Source organism: Pecten maximus, chromosome 8 (assembly GCF_902652985.1).
Source record: "Pecten maximus chromosome 8, xPecMax1.1, whole genome shotgun sequence".
NCBI lineage: Eukaryota > Metazoa > Mollusca > Bivalvia > Pectinida > Pectinidae > Pecten > Pecten maximus.
Genome location: NC_047022.1, coordinates 14,209,746 through 14,235,283, shown reverse-complemented (window position 1 = coordinate 14,235,283; position 25,538 = coordinate 14,209,746). Strand labels below are relative to the sequence as shown.

Genomic DNA, 25,538 nt, shown 5'->3' with positions numbered 1-25,538 from the left:
CAGGATCCGACAGAACACTGACACTCCCGATAGCACCGAGCTTGATATCGTTGTAATGGTCACAGAAAATAAATCTCAATTTCAACACAAAATAGACTGGTATTAGCAATATGTTTTTTTTCAAGCGCAGGGAAACAATACTATCGTTATTTGACTAATAATCTAAGTTTCAGGCCGTCGAATACCTCCATTTTGCAAATCAATTTGTTATACATACCTTTATCAGAATATGCATACCAAAACGCAAGATATTTCAGGAACAATTCTCATGTAATCTTCGACTAAAATATACATTGTTACACTTAATTTCGAGCTTTGAAAATCCCGGCTATTCAACTTCCTCACAAACGGTCACAATGGTTCGGTTTTAGATTTTGAGCAGCATATGGCAGCTATAAATAATCGCAACATTGATTCACATTGTAACACCATACAAAATCGAGTTTTACAATGTTTTAAACACTATTTTTTGATGTTGTGATATTTTACTGTTGTCGTCACGTTAACCCTGTGCTAATTGTTTTAACCGAGTCCCTGTGTCTCGAGGAACCAAATCACACACATACGTATAGTATACGTATAGTCAACACTGTACTTTGAACTCGTATTCATATGAATATTTCATCTGTAAGATATCGTATTTATGTATATCAATATCGTAATAATCAAAACATAGTTGGAACTATATTTTGAGTTACTTTAGCGACGAGAGTAGCTAACTGCTGTTCCACTACTGTGCACACATGCACGTATGTAAGTATAGCAATGTTACAAAGTGACGCATTTACGTCATACAGATGCGACTGAATATTGAAATCTGACGGCGGAGTTTTTAATTCGTTTAACGTAAATAAAAGGATTGATTATCGATTGCGTTGCTTGACTGATGAAGGAAAGTAAACCTCGTGCAAATCGTACATGAACTGCTTCGCACGTACATGAACTGCTTCGCATGTACCATTTGCATGATGCTCACTTTCCTTCATCAGTGCATACAAGCAACACAATTAACAAAAACTACAGCCATTATGGTCTTGGTCCAGATACACTGAAATGGATTTCAACAGGGAGTTATACTGTCACTCATATCCTACACAACAATACTACAACGATAGAAGACACTCTTCTCTTTTTACTTACTGAAATTAACACTCAAACAAATATCTTTCTTTCATCATACTAAATATTTTAAAACATTAAGTACAAATAGCTGTTAGTGAAGAAAAGTGTTTTACACATAATTCGTTACGCAATTCCTTACGGACAACTTTTTGTACACAATTGTTTGAAAACAATTAAGTACAAAACCATGAGAATGACAGTATTTTCTGTACGTACTACACACAAAATAATTAAATACCACAGATGTGTGTGCCCATCCCATCTCACCACTGTCTGTATCCCGTTTCGTTAGGTGTACAATTAATTATCCTGATAAGGATTTAAAGTTTGCGAGATTCAGACACATCTCTGTTTACGCTTAATTATCATTTATAGAAGTTAAGAATATTGAATGTGCTGATTCGTCATTTTAGACAGTGATTTTTTTAAAGTGAAATATCACCGTCCATAGCTACGAGTGGCTGTCCTCGCCAATTACCTCCCAATCCCTTTGATATAACCCAGAATCTATATAGTCACGGCAGACTCTTTATTACTAGTATTTCTGTGCTTAAATTCTTCATCGTGTTTATTACAGGATACAGTTCCTACAAATGGTTCGTTCTGAAAGTTATAACTTGGTATTTAGCTAATGTGATATTTCAGTATGATGAAATACATCCTATCATGTCACTACTTAATCAGCATAGGATGGTAGAAGTTGGATTTTAAGAGTTTCTAAGCCGTCGTCTGCTATCCGTCGATTGAATTAAATTCAAGTTCCTCCCATTTTCTAGATTGGAGGAGTCAATGGCAAGCGCCGCCTTCTTTTTCAGGGCTTCTTAATGTGGTGAAGATTCCCGTTTATTATTACTAGTGTTCATGCAGACATAGTGTGTGCTGTTTGGTGTTATCAGCTGTTGTTAACAAAAGGGAACAATGTAAAATATTTGAATACACTTTTATATCTTACCATGTGAAGAAGAAAAATAAAATATTGAATCAAAAATGGGTTTGTCATGATCATTTTTTTTTTTTTTTTAATAATGTTATATTTTCCCTCTTGACTTAATTACGTCATTCAAACAAAACGTCGATCAAGTATACGACCGGCATTTATCATTACAGACTGTAAACAAACTACCTGCTACGTACACTCTCGGGCGAAGTCTAGTATCAAAAGCTAAGTCCATCTAGTCAAAAAGATTTACCGCTGGAGGTTTTTTTTTTTTTTAAAGAATTATGTTTTATAACATTATATAATTATGTAAAAAAAGTTATTATATGAGTCACCAAAGAAGAAGTCATCAATTCTTATCGATGTGGTTTGCTTACATTCGTTTATATATCACCAAATGGCTATTATTGTTCCGAATACTTCTTATTTAATACAATGCATTGCTTAACAGTCATTGTACCTCGGATTGGAGTAAATATTAACTCCAGAAAAATAAATCGCTGATAAGGCACGCTGATGTGATAAAAACAGGAACTACCTTATCTATGTTTTTCCCCTTTGAGGCTCATTGTACAACTGCATTGTACATTACCCCGCGACGAGCCTCATTTTATCATTAAAACCAAAGCAGCTATCGCGTGTACATGTAATTACTGCACGGACCCTTGACCAGCGAAGGGTCCATCCAATAAATGCACAGACATGGATGGACTGAATAGTGACTTGGCATGCAGTGCTTAAGCGTACATGCGTATGAATCTGTATCTATTACAACAAATACACGTTCAAGTGCGATAAATGTTGACTAGAATCTGTATCTGCATATTCGAATCAGGCAATGTCAGCAAACGACCGCGTATCGTTTTCCACTACAGAATAAAGGAAAGTTAATTGATATTTGAAAGTAGGAGGTATTATGTACGGAAGATTTCTTTGTATATCGTATGTAAAAAATCTTCTACGAACTACATGTTCTTGACACAAAATGTGCACGCACACTTTTGTTTACAAATAAATCTACTACCATGATAATAGTTTTTTGACACAGAATATGTATGTACATATTTGTTGATAAAACGTGCTACTAGTAATACTGTTTTCGCAGTCGTAAGTTGCGGCTGCAATTCACTTTCTTTACGTTCCTATCAGATTAATCAATTGCACATTTAACGTTACTGGATACACGTAGTGATGATATGTGGAGGGGGACACAAAGCTGTACGTAATTGCTATTGTGTTTATTATGCACCTTCATTGTGTTTCAAGAATTATGTACCAAAGTATGTTATTATATTGTTTACCTAATTAGTTTAATTGTAATGTGTACAAAACAAGTTGTCATTAACAGCTGTTTGTTTTAAATGGTGTAACATATTGAGGTACACACGTCGATAGTCATACAACGTTCTGAAAGGCCGCTTTCAGCAATTATTTTGTACTTTGCAATCGATTTAAGTAATTACTTCAGGTAATGCTTGGAGTCTATGACAAAGAATGTAAGCGTTAATAATTACATTTAAAAAAAAAATGTGATAATATGAACAAAATTGAAGAACTCGCCTATAGAGTGTACTGAAAATGACAGAAACTTACCACAAAAATAAAGACCGTATTCTTCGCAATGATATTTGAATTCCTTGCATATCTGTTCCTTTCCTGAACTGCTGTGTTACTTTTCTGATGTGTACTTCTATGAACTCGAGGAAAATTCTGGAACGCTCGTAGAATTTTTCGAATTCGAATTATTTGCATTTTTGTTAACCATTTCACTTTGATAGCCTTGACCTCTTTTGAATATATAGAACAATCTAATTAAAAGCTGTCTATATGGCGGACGCAGTTTCTTATGAAAAATTCACGATTTAGTGCATACATACAAGGACGCACTCCACGTTTGTGTCCAAACAAGGGTGATTTCTTATCCCTTCCTCATGACATAGACACACACAGATCAGATCTGGGTACCGCACGTGCAATATCACGGGAAATAATGTTTCAGAGATAATGTTTGAAACGAATGTTTGTGCGGATTGATGGTGTCTGCACAGTCGAGAATAATTATGGAACGCAGATTTAACTCACAAAACATAAAAACTATGAAAAAAGAAATTACAGAATAATCAACACAAATTTTACCAAACGGCAGCAAATACGATCCACTTGGAAAATCTGAGTCCTGGTTAGGTATCTTCAATCAATATTCCCACTTTCAAAACGTTAGGAGACTAGGAGTAATACCGGAAAACACTCATCCTTACCATTAGATTGGTATTGGCCTTTACAAACCGAATTGAACAGTATGGCTCTGCGTGGGAAAAGTTTAGATCATCATGGTCCAGAATCGCTAGTACTTAGGTAAGATAAGATAAAGGCAATTCACAGGATCACGCACGGTACAATTTGGATAGGGAGAGCATTACGTTACAATTTAGTTCCGGTAGATTGGAGATCGATAAATTCCATTCGTGAGTATCCACTTCATAAAAGTAAAACACTGGGTCATGCACTGTATAAAATGAACATTATGTTACATTTAGGTCCGGTTGAGATGATATGGATAAAATCAAACCGAGGTCACGTTATCGATGATTAATACACTTCTCAATATCCTGTTCATAATGTCGTTGAATAAGTATAGTTTATAGGCAACTTATCTATGAAAGAAAATACCACATACAGTGAACATAGTTAGATGTTTAGAGATTATCTGTATCCCTCTGTATCAGATGGTGTTGGATTCAAATTGCCCGTGACACATTAGTGGTTTGTGGTCCGTCGTCTGTACGTAAACAATCCTTGTTATCGCTTGCGAAGTACTTAACATATATTTCATAAACTTCATATGTAGGTTACCGATTTTCTTTGGTTGTATCTATTTAAATTTAAGACCAAGATCAAAACATGGGATTTTTATCCAGGTTATCGGACTGACGGTCCCCTTCAAATATTTTACATTAGTTTCTCCGTTGCTTCCCTTCTTCAACCACCTTAGCATTTTTAAGTTTTTGATTATTTGGCACCTGTAACGTTATATGAAGGTCAAGTTAACAGATTTTAATAGGTTTTAACGTTTAAAATTGCCATATCTTACTATCACAGATTGCCAATTGCCAATGCCCTATACTTAATTGATCACATAAATCACCAAAGGAATCGATAATAAAGCTTAACGAATTTGCAAACATGTCTTGGTTAAAATGAATTTTGATAAAACGCAGGTGATATTGGTTGGAAGCAAGAAGTGTGGGACAAGCAAAATTTGTGTTAGGAATAAAACTTAGTGTGAATTTTCATGAAACACCGAATCTTAACTTAGACAAAAAAAACTCATTTGACTAATTAACTTAAATTAAAATTAAAACAGAAGATCATTTACACATCGAAAAACTAATATAATTAAATAATTGCTCATTTCACAATTTAACCACCTGTTTATTTAATTATCTAATCCACTTTCGTTAATAAAACTCAACCTATTATTTGACCACTTATGGAATGGGAAACAAAGTTAAAAGAGAAATTATTATTCAAAATTATACAGATGAGGTTTGGAAGATTGTTAATCTCACTGTATTTATAAACTCTCACAAATTTACTAGGATCAGAACACTAAACCAGGCTTTATTTAAAACTTTTATGAACACAGATCGTCTTCCAAAGTGGTGTTCTGAATATATTAAAATATGTGAAAACAATTGTAAAATAAATTATAAATTTTGATGATGTTCTTCAAGCATGGTTAAGCTACTAGAAAAACTATGATAATATCATTCATCAAACATATTAAAATCTCCCATCTGGTATTATAGTAAAATCAAGATAGTAGGAAAGTTCTTTTTGATGTATAAATATTCCCAGAAAAGCATTTTTGAAAAAGAGGTTGACAAAGGTTTGTTTTATCGTGTATATAGAATTTAAACAAATTCTTCCTATGCACACAGATAAAAAGTTGCTTAACCTTCCATTTCTGTCAATTTACATTATTTTCTTAGACATACGAATGGATAAAAATATTTTACAACTCTGTAATCAAAGCAGACACTCTACCATCTTGCACTAAAAATAGAATACCATTTTCAACCACATAGATAATCAAATGATGGGTACAACTTGATAATATATTATGGGAGTGTTAACTAATGCAAATATTGCCTTGATACATTATTGGAAGATTTTTAACTTCCATTTTTAGTAAAAAAAAAACAAACAAAAAAAAACAACAAATATAAACAAACAAATATATTATTTTGAGGCTATAAGAATGTCCTTCCTAGTAATATAGTGGATAAGTGGATAATGTAATAATAATTTTATCAAAAAGCAGTATATCTTAAGAATGAGATGTTTGCGTTATTCATTTTTAAAATATCAATGTCCTTATCAATTATCAAAAGATAATTATAGGATTCAAAAATACATTCCTACAAGATAACAAAAACAAAACAAAAAAACTAAGTTTGAAAAAGTGTGGAAAAAATGAGAAAATTGGAAAAAACTAATTTAGTTATTATGGTGATTTATGTATATACGTTCGTCATTGTAAAATATAAATTCATTTTCTGAGTGTTTGTTCAGTACTCTTTACGCGCCTCTATCTCGCCGGAACCTACATTGTACTCTTCTTCTTTTCTCCCAACTGTTTGTTTTATTTTCCGTTCGTTCTTGTTAATTTTCCTTCACAATTATTAATTCCAATTCTGTTTCTCTAATAAATGCAATGCACTTATTTTTCTTAATTCTGTAAATTATTTAAAAAAAGCCTTTTGTCATTTAATTAATTTTCTTTTTAATTCTTTACTGATATTCCCTCGCTTTACAACTATACATCCATTATGCTCCATAAACAGTAGATATATGTATGGTTTCTATTCTCCCCCGTTTTTTTATGTACAATTATATATATTGTATATACATGGAAAGGAATATGCTCCTAGCACACCATTTCCGAGTGTTTTAGGTATTGGTGTGCATAAACATGAGAATCTTGGGGAGTGTGTTCTATTTTAGAAATTTTTGTTTTGTTTATGTATGTGCGATTATGTAAAAGAGTCTGTCTTTCATGTACTTTGCATTAATAAAAAAACACGATAAAATATAATTATAAAGAAAAGTTATGCGATGTAAAGCCAACAATAAACGGTATAAATGTGTCAAATAGTAAATAAGTGTATGAACATTTTCGTTGGCTCTTTTCACATAGTTATGAGTCAGTTTTTATGATATAACCTTACACAATTGCAAAATCCATCATGATAACATTCTCATGGAATATGATCACAGATGGTCACCCCGAACGTAAAAATATCAAATTTCACACATAAATAATTTGCTTCCATATGTCTATTCTTCTCTATTGACTAATTTACTTTATTGGACAGTCTGATGTTCAGCTTAACCTGGAAAATACTTTCATGTCAGTAGTTCCGTCGTCTAAATACTATATTTGATCAAATGACGGGATAAGCTACTGTGAAACATTGGTTTGAGTAAACACTGCATACCGGCTCCGGGCAAGATTCCAGTACTCGGTCTAAGAGCTATATTTTCATGCGGCTTTATCAAAGTTCGGATGTTCAGTTTCATTTTTAATTTTTTTCATTGTTGTTTTCTTGTTTGACGACATTCTCACAATCATTCTTTCTAAAGATATGTTGGGATAATGTCCGTGACATATTCTGTTTATGCTTTTTGTGGCGGTCTCTGTTAATGTTTTCTTTTAAGTTCGTTTTCGTTTAACAATTTTTATTTACACCAGAACATCATATTTTCCCCTGCATTATTGGACTGGGGTCCCATATATATAGAAGCCTCATTTGCATGCTTCCTCAACTCTCTAATCATTGCATCCTACATGCGATAATTCACACAACTTCCAGGAAATATCTGGTATGTTTGAAATGTTGATGCAAAGAAAACTTGTCTGGATCAGGTCTGTGGCATGGAAGTTTTAGACCAGCAAGATTACCTGCATCTTTATGCAGCGTTATATGTCTGTAAGCGCGACTCATGACTAAAGACAGCCACTGAAGACAGCGATCCGGAAAGGAGAGCTGAAGAGAGTGTAAAGATGGTACCACGGACGGATCGTGATGTATCGACAATACACTCAGAACGAACGATCACCAGCACCAGAACGTTTAGTTGCAGCAACAGTGGCCGATCTAGAACTCTTTTTTTAGCTATAGCAGGTGCTGCTACTCGACTAGAAACTTGTTACAGAGGCAACTTCCATAGAATCCTGAGGCTGACAGATGACAACATATAACAAAGATAAGAATGTGACATCACACCACGTGATATTTTATTTTTTCACTCACTAAAAGCTCGCCAGACGTAAAATAATAATATTTCATGATGTTACTAGCGAAATGAACAGTATTTTATCTAAATAAACACAGTGACATTCCATGGAATCCATTGTTTTCCGTGCGTGAATGTATTTCAAAGAAAAACCTTTGTAAGTGTAAAATTCAAATGGTAATTGTACACGCAAATGCAATTGAAAGGTAGGTTAAGATGTATTAAAAGAGAAATGCATAGATATACATTTTCGGTAATATCCTTAAAAAATCGTAATGCTTCTGATTCAACGTTAGATTAAGCCGATATTGTAATATACCATAACTTGACATAAATGTATTCTTTATGAGAAATGATTACCGATAGCAAACGGGGCATACGTCAAGGGCTATATAACATATTCCATCATAGATTAACATACTCGGTAGAAAAGCACATCTAATGTCTCGTAAATGAATCTATGGGGTGATGAATATTTTCTGTCGCGAAAATAAATTGTTTACATGCATATTTTCCCCCTGTATATGGCATCTTCCGAACATCTAAACTTGAATGTGGTCTTGAAAACGTTGATCACTTGTGTGCCGCACAGATACTTCATGCATTGAACTCTAAATTGCCAAATCCTCCTGGATAAACAAATGATAAACAAAAACGGTGAGGTTGATATGCACAACCTATTTCATAATTGAAAAATGATAAACAGAGTACAGCTTTACATTTAATTTTCGGTACAATTGGCTAATTGTTCAATCTTTATAACAAAATTAATATTTTACATTCCACTAAAGTTTTTATGTCAGTTTATATTTTAAGTGACATATGATGTTTCATTGCTCCATATACTGTGTTGAAGGACAGTGGCAACATGAATTGTATGTTGGGGTTCTTTTTTGCTTTGATATAACGGTTGTTCCGTTTATGTATAAATTTCAAACTGGAAACGCAATAAAATATATCGATTACGCATTACCTTTTGCATGGATACTAATATTTAAACAGATATTAAGCTTTTACCGCATATCATATAGCCTTACTTTCGTATTTGACGATTGCAGGTACTCCTTTGGCATCGTAGTCTGGCTGTGCCTCGGATTCCAATTGACGATGAGGTAAATTCGAAATACAGGGTTCTTTGTCATCTTGGCTTGCTGATCTATTTTGTGAAAAAAAAAACAATATTTAAAATAACTAGAATAACAATTTAAGAGTAAAAGACATTTCCTAATAGAGAAATGACATAACATATCATACAATAATCACAAAATAATTTACAATAAACTGATCAAAACAAAACACATGGTATAATAACCATTGCAAAATATAATAATATAATCATAACATAAGATATAATAAAATAACCATTTCATAATATATCATATAATAATAACGACATAATATAGGATATTATCTTCTGTATACTACAATACACCAGCTACTGACAACATGAGAAATGAATTATTTCCTATGATAGAAATAAGAACAACTTAAGAACGACTTGAGAACAATATGAGTGGAACTTGAGAAAAACTTCTGGTGGGAAACTGCACGTGCAGTGACGTTTCTACCGAAACTACACAAACACTGAGTTGTAGTACTCCGCCCAAAAATAGTCTGTTCAGAATTCTTAATTTTTTTTCATTAAAAGTGCATTATTTGGAAATAGAAATATAGTTTCAGTCATAAATATACATATTTAGAGTAAATTTGCATTATGCATATTTTGTTTGTTTTATTTTATTGAATTCATTGAACACTAAATATTACTCCGCCGACATTGAAATATCGCCTTGACGTTGAAAGGCGGTAGACACATCAACAAGTGCGTTGATTCTTGAGTAAGTCGACAGTACTACTGTTTACAATTTACAATTGACATTTGACATTCGCTCAAAATAAAGAATGAATACATAAATGAGGAGTAGTATATAGATGATAAAAAGACAATCACAAAATTGTTTCAGTGGTTGTCGTTGCAATAATTTTCTGTGTGGTAATCTATAATTATGATCAATTAAATAAGATTTGAAATAATAAATATGACAAATATAATAGAATAATCATAATCTATACGATATCATTTAATAATCACTACATTAGATATGATATAATAATAATGACATATATGTGATATTATGATAAAGCAATAATATGTGATATTATGATAAAGAAATAAGTAATATATTATCATGACACAACATATAATAGAAATAACAACATATCATAGAATAAACATACCATACTATATGATATAATGATAAAAGCAAAATATAAAAATTCATAATAATGACATATCATATGATGTAATAATTATGTCAACATTTAATAAAAACAAAACACGTCATCACGTCTTTAGTTAAATAATATGGCACATCATTCATTCAATTAAACCAATGTTCACATAGAACGGTACCAAATTTACATAGTCTCTAGGTTTTGAAAATCAAGACAACAAAATAACAAAGACATAAATAACACGAGTAGAAAAACCAAATTGAATGTCCTTTTGAATGACGAATTCAATATATTCATTTTTAATAGCGAAACAGATATTTCTTGGAAATACGATGCTTAAAACGTAAATGAGTTTCTAGAATATATTTACATCGCAGTGGTTGAGAAGAATTGTCGTACATTCTATACATTATATAGGAAATATTGAATACGACAGAGTTATAAGAATAGAAAGGTTTTTTTTATCTTTTAAACGTTAATTGTCTTAGGACTACGACTTAGCATTTCGGCAATGGAAATATGTTATATCGTAGATACGGGACAGTTAGGTCCTAATCCGGAAATAATTAAATGGTACCATTAAGATATTCAACCAATTCCTACTAAAAGACAATGAAAATATATCTATATGCATATTATACGAAAACTAACCATAAGTTATGAGAGACCTTACTTATATTCACTGTCCTATAGAGAACAATCAGAATACGTAGGCACTGAATTAAATCATATTTGGATAATCTGACATGAATGGTGTCATATTAATTGGTGGAACAAGTATTCTTAATTTAATACTTTATTGACTGCATGAATACAAATGTTGAATGATATTTATTATTGAATTGGGAAAAAATCTGATGAAAATAGTGATGTTTTACGGAATCATGAAACATTGTTTACATATTAATAAATGAATACTTTATTCATATGTATGCTTGTTTGAACGGTAATAACTCATAGCTAATTTACAACCTATGTCATACAGTTGGAGTTTGTCTATATATTTTGCTGCTTTCTTACCTCCTTCTCATGATGTATAGGCCAATATTTATCACAATAGAAACAGCCAGTAGAACACTCAGAAAAACTACGCCGATAACGTAGCCGTTACCACGAGATTCTGATGTATTCACTTGTCGTTGCATTTTGAAGCCTTTAATTAAAAAAAAACATATCAAAATCAAACATAGATGTTTCTGGATCATGCAAAAACCTCAAGTTAACACACTTTGACACAAGAATTTACTAACGCAACATATAGATGTATACTGTATATGAAAAATAACATTCCGTAGAATATTTAAATGGACAACTCTTTGGGAACATCAAAGAAATTTACCCCGAATAAAACTTGATTGTTAGTATTCTGACGTGTATTTGTGGGGATTGATGATATTGCTTTGGTTGATTTGTGTTTAACGTCCTATTAACAGGCAGGGTCATTTAAGGACAGGCCTTGTTTTTGAGGTGGAGGAAAGCCGGAGTACCCGGAGAAAAACCACCGACCAACGGTCAGTACCTGGCAACTGCCCCATGTGGGTTTCAAACTCACAACCCAGAGGTGGAGGTCTAGTGATAAAGAGTCGGGATATCTTAACCGTCTATAATCGAAATGATGAAGAGTGTTCACTTGAAAAAGTTCTAACGAAAAAACACTTCATTTATATTTTAAGCCTCTCTGTGATTTGCTTATCAATATATAACTAAGTTAAACTTGATAATTAATAATCATTATAATAGCTTTATCCTCATTTAATTTCAGTCCAATTTGCTCAGGTATTCAGTGCTTTGCCTTCCCGGCAGTCACAAGTACGTCTTATCGACTTTGAAATTATGATGCATGGCTCCAATAGCCAGTCTGTTATTCTTAAAATGACGGTTTTTGTATGGGATCGTGTCATATTTGCTGCAGTGGCTGTTTACATATTGAGAATGGAGCGCCGCCTTAGGCTTTTCCCGTAAAGCGGATAGTTCCCGTGTTTTGATTGCACGTATAATGAATTGCGGTATTGGTTCTCACATGATATTTTCTGTCATTTGACATATATTTGTTATTTTTTCGTCATGATTTACATGTAACGAAATCAAAGAGAAGCTTTTAACAAACAGAGTTAACCTATTTTTATTTCATATTCATCAAACACGGTTTCATGCATTTGTTAAAGACATTTTAGGGTTAAAGGGGAAAATGATGAATGCCTGAGTAAAATATGTTACTGGCTAATTGTACTATACACAGTTAAAAATTAACACAATATTAAATTTGGTTTAAACAATGATTAGATAGTTAATACGAATTAAACTTAGATTTTTAATAAAAAAATCCATTATGATAATGCTTAAATAGCTAAAGAAGATTAAAAGTATTTTCGGCCGATAAAGGTTCCTACTCAGAATGCTATACATACTTTGATCCATACTTATATTACAGGATTGCCCCATCCATCCGGACTGACAGTCACCTGTGCTACACACACCAGTTACAGGATCACATCCGGGTACTAGGCAGTGGCACATCTCTAAACAGTTAGTACCGAATAACCCCAGTCCACACTCTGTAAACAATTATCGCAATATATCGGTATACTTACGTATATTTGTGTGTTTTATGAATACTACAAGGATATATATTGTTTAAATGAAACTCATGTATACGTTAAATAGAATATAATTTCATAAAGTTTGGCTTGGTCGAGTCCTTCCGAATCATTTGAGATTGTGTGTTATACACTGTATCTTGATATGACATTTTGTAGAAGGCGGTAATATAATACGGAGAGAAATGACATTTGAGAGGAAGGGATGAAGGAATCATTTGCAATGCAAAGAAGGAGTCAAAGTGAAACTGCATTGCGAACATCGATTCCGTTTCTCCAACTTAAACGTTGGAACAAATACCTTGACTGCACGAGTTACCAGTCCATCCATCTTCACACCCCTTTGCCTGGTTTGTACAGATTCCAGTTACAAGATCACAACCTGAAGACCTGCAGTGACACCTTGTGGAACAGGAATGGCCAAATGTTCCATTTCTGCACGCTATTGCAAAGAAGAAAATATAGTTGATACTAATATTCAATCAAATAAAATTTATACAATAGATGCCAAATATTGTCAATGAAAGCAAAGTTTACATAGGAAACAATTAACACATATATTTGCCTAGAGAATATATGTTCAATCTAAATGTAGTAATCTTTCATACAGGAAAAGCCAACAATCCGAGTTTCGGTTTGATTTAAAAGATGACTGATTATACTTGACACAAAGGATTATCAGGTTTGAAGTAGATCGTAATACCTTGGTCACATCTATCACCTGTCCATCCGTCCAGACAATCCCCCGGAGTTTTACATACTCCACTTACTGGGTTGCAGCTTGAGGATCTACAGTGACACGTGTTAGAACAGGATTCGCCAAATGTTTGATATCCACATGCTGATAAAATGAAACCAGTCAAAATATCAGAATAAGCATACATTTGCAGTATAATTTAAGGATCGTTTCACAATCTTTAAAGATAGTTAAGTAAACATTCATTGTAATAATATATTCTGCTTTTCAAACGCAAATATTTGTAGTAATACATAATGTACCTTGACTGCACGAGTTTCCAGTCCATCCATTCTCACACCCTATTGTCTGGATTGTACAGATCCCAGTTACCGGGTCACAGCCTGACGACCTACAGTGACACCTGGAGGAACAGGAATGACCGAAAGTTCCATTTCTGCACACTGTTGCAAAGAAGAAAATATAGTTAATATTGATTACTGGTTATCAACGTTAAATTAAAGTCACAATCTTTAGATCAGATGACAAAAAATCTGCAAATGAAAGGAAATTTCATACATGTAGTATTGAAGACATGGATATACAAATGAAGTTTAGGTCAAACCTATGTGTGACGTTCTTTTTTCAACTTAAGATGATAGGAGTATTATTTTGAAACAAACAGTTCATGACTTCCGGATTAAATCATGGAGGGAAGATAATACTTGACACAAAGGTTTACCAATGTTTTTGTAAGTAGATTGTCATACCTTGGTTACATCTATCACCTCTCCATCCTTCCAGACAATCCCCCGTGGTTGTACATACTCCACTTACTGGGTTGCAGCCTGATGACCTACAGTGGCATGTGTTGGAGCAGGATTCGCCAAAGGTTTGATATCTGCATGATACTGAAATTAAACCAGTCAAACTATAAGAATAATATATCAATACTGATTGAGCACCGAATCAGTACTTAACCCTCAGTGTACAGTAGACGGGTTAAATACCAGTGATGCTTACGAATGACGTCTTTGCTGGTTGGCTGATATAAGCTTGTGCATATTTCTACTGTGTATGTGTGACTGTTTTGTAAATATAAAAATCGTCTTTCTTAGCACTGAATGCTTTTTTTTATTGTGCTGTTCAATCACACATTTGGGGAAACAGGGATTCTCTTTATCATTTCTGCATTCTAACACAGGCATGATAAACTGTGACTTTGTAACTAAGCTGGTGAAGAGCATAATATTGGAGAATGAAACAATGAGCATTTTAAAATCCTACGAATTCATTACAAGCATCTATTCTGATTCTCCAGTGCCAATATGTGTATCAATACCATGATTGCACGAGTCTCCAGACCATCCATCTTCACAACCATCTTCCTGGTTTGTACAGATTCCAGTTACGGGGTCACAACCTGAGGACCTGCAATGACACCTGGAGGAACAGGAATGGCCAAATGTTCCTTTGCTGCAAGCTGTTTCAAAGGTAAACAAATATAGTACTTACTATTGCGCAACCAATCAAGATTTAAAGAACGAATGCCAAATACTGTAAACAAAAAGAAAGTTGATATATTATGCAGATCTCTGTGCAAAGAGAATATGTGCCAAATATAATGTAGTCATCCTCGCAATTTCCCTATAATTATCATCTATTGTCAATTTTGTTGCTTGGATAGACTGATGAAGGGAGATGAACCTGGTGCAAATGCAGTTCATGTACCATTTGCATGAGATTCACTTCTCTTCATCAGTCCATGCGAGCAACAAAATTGACAATCATTCCTTATATTTACGTTAACTAAATGTAAATCCCCGCCGCCAGATTGCAAAATTCCGTCGCAACGGTATGACGTAAGTGCGTCATTTTGTGACATTGCCTACATATGTGCACGGTAGTGGAACAGCAATCAGTCAGCTACTCTCATAAAATATAGTTACAAACACGTTTTGATTATTACGATGTTGATATTTTCAAGATAAAATCTTCATGTTAAACAAATATTTATGTTATTGTATTATTAAAATTTAGCCAAACATATATGAATACGAATTGAAAGCTCAGTGTTGATAGTATAGTATGTGTGCGACTTGGTCACTTAAAACACAGGGAAGTCGGCTACAAAATTGAGCACAAGGTTAACATGACGGCAACAGTGAAATATCACAACATTAAAAAAGGGTGTTCATTTTCACTCTAAAACATTATAAAATTCGATTTTGTAAGGTTTTATAATGTAAATGAATGTTATATTTTTTAATTTTGCAATAAGTTATAGACGTCATATGTCACTCAAAATCTAAAACCGAACCCCTGGTATCGTATGTGATGCAGCCTAATAGTCTAGCCGGGACGTTCAGAGCTCGAGAAAAAGTGTAACAATGTGGATTTTAGTCGGAGATTAGCTGAGGATTTATATGGTGTTCTTGAAATATTGGATTTCATTGTTGCACTAGCGTTTTGGGATGTTAAGTCTGATAAGAGTAAGCAGAAAATTGGCGGTATTCGACGGCCCGAAACTTGTATCCTGCATATGTTGTAGTAATGTGTCCCTGCTCTCGATATAGCATAATGCTGATATCAGTCTGTTTTGTGTTGTTAAACAGTGTTAGAATTAAGGTTTATTTTAGGACTGTGCTATGTAGGTCATCAGCTCGGTGCTATCGGGAGTGTCAGTGTTTTCGAAACTGTCTGCGTTATATTTACATTTACACTGCAGCCCCACTATATAACTTTACCAAGCTCACTTGGAAGTTATGAGTCCATAACTTCCAAATCTTTATTATGACGTCATTATTATAGTGACGTCATAATTGTCATGTCGGCGATAACGAAAGATGGCTGTTGAAAAGGCTGTTCCGTCTTTGACGATAATAATTTGTTCATTCATCGTCGGAGCAAAATTCCTGGATATAGTCTTTAAAAATCGATGTCAAATGTAAATATAAGCATTGAACTGTTTTCATTTGGAAGTTATGGGCTGATGAATGCCAACTGGACAAAGGCAAATTCAACATGAAGCGCTAGCGCGCTTCATTAGATTTGCCTTTGTCCAGTTGGCATTCATCAGCCTATAACTTCCAAATGAAAGCAGTTCAATGCTTAAATATTGGCATCCTCCTTAGCACATGAAGCGTATCTTCAACTTGTCCTTATAAAGTTTATAACAATGTTCAACAATTCACAAAATGAAAGTGCATTCAAGTCGGAGGCGTTGCAAAACTGGATCGCCAATTTAAACAGTGAATGTATTCACAGGCCGGCAAGAAAGCGATTCGTCTCTCAGAACAAGCACATGACCACAAAAAACTTCCACGGGGAATGAATTAACTAATTTACTAGATTCATTGAGGCGGAGCGAAGGGAAAATATAAATATTAGGGGATAGAAATTATTTTAAAACACACAAAACATTATCTCCGGTTTAACTTATATATAACTGATGATACTTGACAGGAGGAATAGCAGTTTTTAAGTGCATTTATACCTTGGTCACATTTATCTCCTGTCCAGCCGTCCAGACAATCTCCGGGTGTTGCACAAACTCCACTTATTGGGTTGCAGCCTGCAGATCTACAGTGACATGTGTTAGAACAGGATTCGCCAAACGTCTGATATCCACATGCTAATGAAATGAAATCAGTCAAAATATAAAAATATGATAAGAATGCTGCACTAAATTATTACTTAGTTCTCATTTTGTTAGCGGGAGGGTTTTACCAGAAATGCTTAGGGATACGTTTGCTAGGTTTGTGTGTGGGTATATTTATGTGACTTTTAATACGCACAAGTCTTTTTTTGACATTGGTTATTTCGTTTTTTGGGGTTTTTTTTTTGTTTTGTTTTTTTTGTTTTTTGCACTTTGGGAAAGCGGGGATCTTCGTTTTTCTTCACACAGAGGAATGATATGCTAGGAAATCGAAAATAAGTTGATGAGAATTGACAAAGTTTTCAATACCTTGGTCACATCTGTCCCCTCTCCATCCAGTGGAACAGCCCCTCGACTGATTTGTACAGACACCAGTCACTGGATCACAACCGAGGATTTTACAGTGGCATGTAGAGAAGCAGGACTGACCAAAGGTTCCACGTCCACACACTGTTACATGCGAAAATGTTATCATGATAATGTATGATTTCCATAGGTGTCGTTTGTGTTGTCATATTCGTCGCCGTGACATAAAATATACATATGCTGACTTACTTGGTTTTTTTTTTGTTATTATCATTTTGACGAGAATGCACAGAAATAGTTTCAATTTTTAATCCTAGCTGCTTTTCAAAATAACAGTTTGACAATATTTTGACTTGTTAACGAGATTTCAATAATTGCAATTTATTAATATTAAGAATAGTACGAAGAACTCCTAAATAAGAGATTGATATTTTGTTGGTGGTGTGATATTTTGTTTTTATCAAAGTTAATGAACTACTGATTACGGTTAATGATTAAGATAACTTAATACTTGTGGTATTAATTCTGATCACAATCACATTTACCCTGTGCACAAGACATCCCCCGCCATCCCGGTAAGCAGACACCGCCTGTACAAAAACCAGTTGCACTATCACATCCTGGTATCTCACAATGACAATTCTGGCTGCATGAAGAGCCGAAAGTTCCTTCTTCACATTCTGTTGAAAATATATATCAGTGATGGTAAACAAGGAACAGCCGTTAATAATAATGCAAATTTTAATGTTAATTTGAAACAGACAACGTTATCAGGCAGACCACGTGTGTATATTTGGTAACATAAGCTGTTATTTGGTTTGTATGTTTGCCCGTTATTAGTTCCTTAAAAAGAGCAAAAATTAGAAGAAAGGTATAGAAAAGGAGGAAAACGTCAGCAGTATTGTTATAATCAATATGATTTTTTCCGTTAAAACTTAATAAATCGATTTCCGCAGCTGTTAATATATACTTTTGTGAATCAGTATTGGGAACAGTCGCATTACTGCTCTAAAGGACTCGTCAGTATTACACATTTTTGACCAACAATATGTCTAGTCTTGTCCCCATTGTAGCCTAGTTACGTTATAGGAACGCTTATGTTAATAGTATCTGCCTATGAAGGCCACTGATATGATTCAATTGGTTTCTATCGACATGTTGAATATACCTTGATCACATCGAGGTCCAGTCCATCCATCCAAACATCCACTTGGTTGATGAGTACAGTTACCCGTTTCAGGGTCACACTCAGACGACCTACAGTGGCACCTGGATGAGCAGGACTGTCCAAAAGTTCCTTGTGCACACACTGTAAAACATTAAGAACCACCAAAGTATATCGTTTTGAATTATATATATATCGCTGTAAAGATAAAATTTGAAGCGCGAACGACCAATAACTCTAACCAAGGTTGAAATTAATCAACACATAACCGGAAATAGTGTTGTCGTCATGACAATGATACATTGTGTACAACGTCAAATGTGGGTTTGATAGAATAGTGTAATTTAAAACGTATACAGTATACACTGTATCTATATAAAAAAACCTCGGGTTCCTTTTTTATGGTATCGCGATTGAAAGGATCTTAGACGAAAATGATTCATAAAATAAAAAGTATAACAAGACTCGATTATTGGATAAAGAAGGGACAGGTATACCTGTATCATTTTGGAGGAAGATACTTCAGTCTGTTGCATATGGCATGCTATTCAAAACATCATTTTCTCCTCAAATTTTAAAGGTGACTAATCGAGCTGATACGAACTCAATATTGGAGTTAAAGATGACCAAGAAATTCCCATGAACCACCAACTAGGAATTTTCATCAGTAACCATGTTCTGCATTTGGATCACAATCTACATGTATATTTGATAGGATACAATTGTTAATGGCGGGACCGAAACATGTGTCACATAGTGCATTTTCATCTGTGATAAATTGTGTTCATGTGATCACAAGTTTGAATTTAATCAAACAAGACAGAAATTAGATTTGGCTGGTGACACTAATAGTATGTATCTAGCTAAACCCGACCTCAGGGCCTGGAGGATGAGGAGGTAGGAGTCATGGAGTGTACTTTCAGCCTTTCGCAAGCCTATAGGGCCACTTAGTGTAATTCTGACGAAAATGGAAGCAATTAACAGCAATTGATATAATTATAGTTAGCAGAATGATCACCTCTCTGGAGGCAGAGTGTGGTAGAATAGCGGGATGTCGGTTAAGAATGCAGATACCCACAAATTGGTATATAGTGCATTTCTGGCTCTGGTGTCACTGAGTGCATTTAATCAACTTAAAATATGCTAAATACCATGTAGATGGAATCAGAATCAATATTCACTATATGACTCACCATGCTATCTAGATAGTGGGCGGGGTGGAGGTGGAGGGTCGGAAGTGTGGGGAGAAGGTCCAAGAAATGGTCATATATGTCTCCTTTTTTCATGTTTTTTGCTTCATTTCACACCAGTATGTCTACTTATATCTATTTAGTCAGATATCCGTAAATTCGGTTTTTCGTTTTCATTTCGTCCGGAAAGAAAAACCATGATCTTATTTTTAAAAACGGGGTATACGGTCATCTTACTACCAAGATCTATAAAGTGAAAATGAAAGCAAAAAAGCACCGTCTAACCTCCTTTTGTGGCGTACTTTATCCCATCAAACCTTCTTCAGCGACGCGGGCAAAATTGTTACATACTTTAGCCTCATCTGCAGGGTATTAATGCTATCAAATATTTGGTTAAAAATGGGATAACAGTATTAAATGTTGACCGATGTTAAAAATTCACTCAGAGATCCACGAGCGCTTTAAAATGCACTGAAAACCCTTTTGTGGCTTTTGCATTTGACTTTACCCCCAAAGAGGTGATCAATATACTAATTATGGATTATAATCCCACCGATTGTTGATTATTGCAAAAATTATTGATTTTGACTACTTAATGCTAACGGATGATAATATTTCGTTGACATTTGTAGCAGACGAAAATATCGATAAATAGCTAGTATCATATACCTTCACACACAACACTAACATCCTCTCTGTGATTGCAGTTATGATCGCCCCATCCATTGAAATGGCATAATTTCCTCCCAGTTGTAACTGGTTTGGGCCAGAAGAGCGATCAGAGCAGTCCAGATTATCTACAAAAATATCTCCAGATCCATTTCCGAAATATGATCTCTCAAAGGCAGTTCCATACCTGTCGAAAACAGAAAACAAAATGTTAACGAAACAAATTGAAACTATAATTTTGTTTCTTCTTTTAACCTTAACTAAAGCGTGGATTTCATCATTGTTTGATGCTCTTACTTTTGTTGGCAAGTTGTTTATCATATTGTAATTTAAATAAAAGTGTTCAGAATATACTTATTCGATTGTCACTCGTTAAAAACCAAATTCGGATGATTATGAGAACGAGTATTGAACTATGAGCTACTGCCTTCCTCAATCGACATTTTGACATTGATTTGCGACCTATTTTGAATTCCCTTCATCATTTACTATGTTTCAATACTTAAGGCATTAATCATCACTTACAAATGTTAGAATCAGACGTGTGGTGTAACCTAATTCATTTTATTTTTCGATCTTCTTAATCTATTTCGGAACTCATTTTATACCGTTTGCAATGTTGAAGTGCTCCATCGAAGCTAAATAAAAAAAACTTCCTGGGTAATGTTTGTAAAGCTTTATCTCGGTTTAAATGATATATGATCAACACACGCTATTCTCAAATGACGGTGGTAATCTTTATGAGCCGTGAATAAATGACTTTTTATTGGTCCTTCTGAAGTCTGTAACATTGATGTAAAAGGAAACACTTCCGCTTGCGGATTACTGGTCTGATGCGAAAGTCGTATGTACTTTTGCCTTGGCTGCTTTAGCAACATGTATTTTTTACGATGAATTAGAATCATCGTTTTATTGAATTAGAGTTTTCCTGTTTCTTCATGGTAATTTGATACCTACGTCATTTATAAGGTTATTCTATTATTATTATTTTTACATATGATGCGTCTTCACTATTTTCATCGGCACACTAGTCAATTGTTCTTGCATATATGTGCATCCTTTCTGGCATTTTCTTTTTCTGGTAATCTAGACTATATTTTGATTCCTCAGAAATAATGTTTCGCAGTAACCATCAATATACTTTAAAACATAATATAAGATATATAAATAAGCTAAATTTGTAGATTGTCCTCTTCAGTTAAGTTTTTCGGTTGAAATGTTGAAACGTTCACACTTACCTGTAACCCAACTCATTACAAACAGCTTGGGCTTCATCAGTCTCGAACTCGTCATCACAGACTGTTCCCCATTTTCCGTTGTGGTAAATCTCTAAACGACCTTGATTCTGTGTCGGACCATCCACTAGACGAACACCTAATACATAGATTCTAGATATATAACAATCATAATTAAATACATATTGTAATCTATTTCATGGTTTTTTTGTTTTTTTTAACATTTAATTGTTTAACTATTATCCTAATAAGCATAGTGTCCATTGTGCAGCTTATAAGGCTTACAAAGGAACATGGTCTTTGTGACTGCGAAAATAGTTTATCTGGATAATTATTGGGCGGCCCCTAGATAAAATATGTTACCTGGATAATTATGGGCAGCCCCTAAATGGTTTGGTTTGTTTTGTTTCACGTCATATTAACAGCCAGGGTCATTTAAGAACGTGCCAGGTTTTGGAGGTGGAGGAAAGCCGAGTACCCGAAGAAAACCACCGGTCTACGGTCAGTACCTTGCAACTGCCCCTACGTAGGTTTTGAACTCGCAACCCAGAGGTGGAGGGCTAGTGATCAAATGTTTTATCTGGATAATAATGGGACGACCCTATATATAGTTAAAATATTTTATTTGGATAATTATAGGGTGGCCCCTAGATAAAATCATTTTTGCAATCACGACAGATACATTCCAATGGGAGCCTGATACGTTTCCATAATTGCCTCTCATAATATACAATATTGTTTAGGTGTGTTGGTTTGCGGTTGTATTTGAAAAATAGCTAAAACTATCCTTTTCACCATCGATTTTTTTGTTGTTGTTAGTTTTGATAATATCAAAAATATTTTGTTACAAAATAGTTCGATATCACCAGGAAAACAATATAATTTTTAATTATGTACGTATGCTCTATGGATGCTCACATTCTTTATGCAATTCTTGTCTGCAGGAGTTACTGGGAATTGTCATGTATGCTAACCTTTTTCCTTTACATCCACTTTTAACGGACTTACTGGGGGTTTGTTAGGTATGATGGCAAAATTCATTGAAATCTTGACTTAGGGAATTATTGGGAGGTTTTTATGTATCGTGGCATATGTTTTTAATCCTCGTTTTAGGGAGTTGCTAGGAGGTTGTTATATATGGTGGCGTGGTCCAATTAAGTCTCGTTTTAGGGGTTACCGGGAGGTTGCAATGTATGGCCACATTATTCAATAGTCTTGCCGTAGAGAGGTACTGGGAGGTTGTTATGTATCGGATATGTTTCATTTAAAGCCTCGTCTTAACGAGTTTCTGAGAAGTTGTTATATCTGGCTGTATGGTTCATTTCAGTCTCGTTTTGGTAGTTATTGGTAGGTTGTTATGTATTGTTACATGGTTCATTTCAGTCTCGTCTTAGGTAGTTACTGGAAGGTTGTTATGTATTGTGTCTTACTTCTCATTGTTGACCTTAATGCGCATGCGTATGACTGTCGTACCGAACCTCTCTTTATATCGTCACCCTGACATACCGCCAATATCGGCAACGGGCAAAAAGTGGTGGTATAACGGCAGATGAAATGCAAGCAATCAAAAGTTGCAACACCACTGATAGGGAAATATATAAAAGTAAGACACGACTCATAATTGTGTATATATTGCATGAACGTTTTTAGACACCAGCACATGATCAAATATTAGTAACCAGCATGACTTCTAATGTGTTTGAAAAAAATTGACATATTTTCAGCGAAAATGATGAAAGATATTATACTTACTTAAAGATACTGTGGAAGATATCTGAAGAATGATAATTTGGATTATCAACAGCATCATCATTCATTGACCATGTGACGATCTGAAATTATATGATTTGTAAACATGACATCATATACTTATTACAGCAGTGGGCACATGATTAGTGACGGTACCTGTAGAGTAAAAGGTGGTGAATCGCTCAATTAGCTAGGTTTATTGGTTTTTCAGAAGCGTACAGCTGTAGTTGAATTAGTTTTCCTGCGGGTGGTAGACATTGATTGACAATTATGTAGGCGAGGCTTAGGCAAAAGCCACAAGTACCAGTCTCGTCTGTCAACATATAGCCAGAAAACGAGCGTGGGATAACCTATGATTTTTTTTATTTTTTTATTTTTTTTTTATTTTACATTAATATTTATTTATACGAAAGTGATAAATTGTGCAAACAAAACGTAAAATGGCTATATATTATATGCATGCATATGTATATCGTTTAAGACATAGACTTAAAGATCCCATATCGCTGGCGTATTCGCTGTAGATGAAAACAGTTTTACTGTAGACTTAGCGGAAACGAACTTTTTTTTTCAATACTTATTCCACAAATTTACAGATTCCTTCATTCACTTTAATTATGGATTGTAGTGATACTTTTCTACCTCTGATAAAATTCTCCTTAAACCTAGTATACTAATAATAATAGTTTATAACTGCATAAATATATATATATATATATATAAAGGTCAAACAAGCGTGGTATCAAGTCGAGATCTGGCTTGGATCATGATACAGGCAATCATCAAAATTATCACTCTATCCAAGAAAGCTTAGGATCTATTCTATTTTGATTTGAAATGTGTCCAGCAAAACAGTTTTTAATTATCAATAAAAAAAGCCTAATATCCCGTACATGTGTACGTGCAGCATCTGAAATAATTGTTAAAAAATGTTACCGTTCCGCCGGCCGCCGACGCATGCGCGATTACATTAATGTTGATGTACGAGGTCCCTACAGATCTGAGAAATATTGACATGGCGTTTGTATCTGGTTAGTATTTATAGAAAAAAAAAAAACTCTATCCCGACTATATCTTTAAATAGTAACCGGTTCAGGCGCCTGCGATTTATCATGTTAAGCTTTGAGAGGTTTATTATACCGACAACAAAATAAAACTAAGAATGTTGGATGTTTATTTTGGGTGTTTAATCACAGATATTTGATTCTATCTCTAAACCTGCTGTCAAAACATCAAAAGTAGGCGTGTAAGTTTGTTGAAAGGATGCTCTGCGCGCAATGAACAATGTCTTAAAGTTCGGCCATGCATGAAGAAACGTACATCTTGTTCTGTAGCTCCATCTCCTTTCTCCTGGCGGCGTGAGATGTAACGTCACGCAACCGACTGACATAGAAGAGGAGTATCACTTTCTGTTAATTTGCCGATTCTTTCAAACCCTAAGATCAAGATGTATTAAAAAGTACTACTCGAAAAAACTATCTGTTTTCAAGTTGATCAAATTAATATGTACAACTAATTTAAAAGATTTATCAATATTGAGTAAATATATATATTATGCTACACATATACGAAAAAGTATGATTGAATGTATATCACCTAATTTTGAAATTGTCCATTCTCTACACAATTTATTTTCTTTGTTCTACACTGCTATCATGCAGTGCCCGCAAACTGTGCAGTGTATGTTATTTATGCCCCT

General features: G+C 34.2%; 1 protein-coding gene across 1 annotated transcript; it reads right to left on the bottom strand.

The window, feature by feature from the left end:
• Positions 1-8,349: 8,349 nt before the first annotated feature.
• Positions 8,350-25,179, bottom strand: LOC117332135 (multiple epidermal growth factor-like domains protein 11). Its single transcript, XM_033891019.1, has 17 exons — positions 25,160-25,179; positions 22,094-22,243; positions 20,856-21,042; positions 19,000-19,140; positions 18,662-18,674; positions 18,377-18,511; positions 17,835-17,975; positions 17,364-17,501; positions 15,210-15,350; positions 14,638-14,778; positions 14,191-14,331; positions 13,895-14,032; positions 13,493-13,633; positions 13,003-13,149; positions 11,615-11,747; positions 9,397-9,515; positions 8,350-8,988 (listed from the first exon to the last, which is right to left on the bottom strand). Exons 1-17 carry the CDS (start codon positions 25,177-25,179, stop codon positions 8,957-8,959), a joined length of 2,058 nt encoding a protein of 685 aa, XP_033746910.1. The 3' UTR covers positions 8,350-8,956.
• Between the last annotated feature and the right edge of the window lie 359 nt (positions 25,180-25,538).

Coding starts and splice junctions, on each gene's coding strand:
- LOC117332135 (XM_033891019.1), bottom strand. CDS start 25,179: ATGGAGCTACAGAACAAGAT. Junction 19,141..20,855: donor TGTTAGTGTTGTGTGTGAAG/GTATATGATACT, acceptor AATGTTTTACAG/TGTGTGCACAAGGAACTTTT. Junction 17,976..18,376: donor GGGGATGTCTTGTGCACAGG/GTAAATGTGATT, acceptor CGCATGTAACAG/TGTGTGGACGTGGAACCTTT.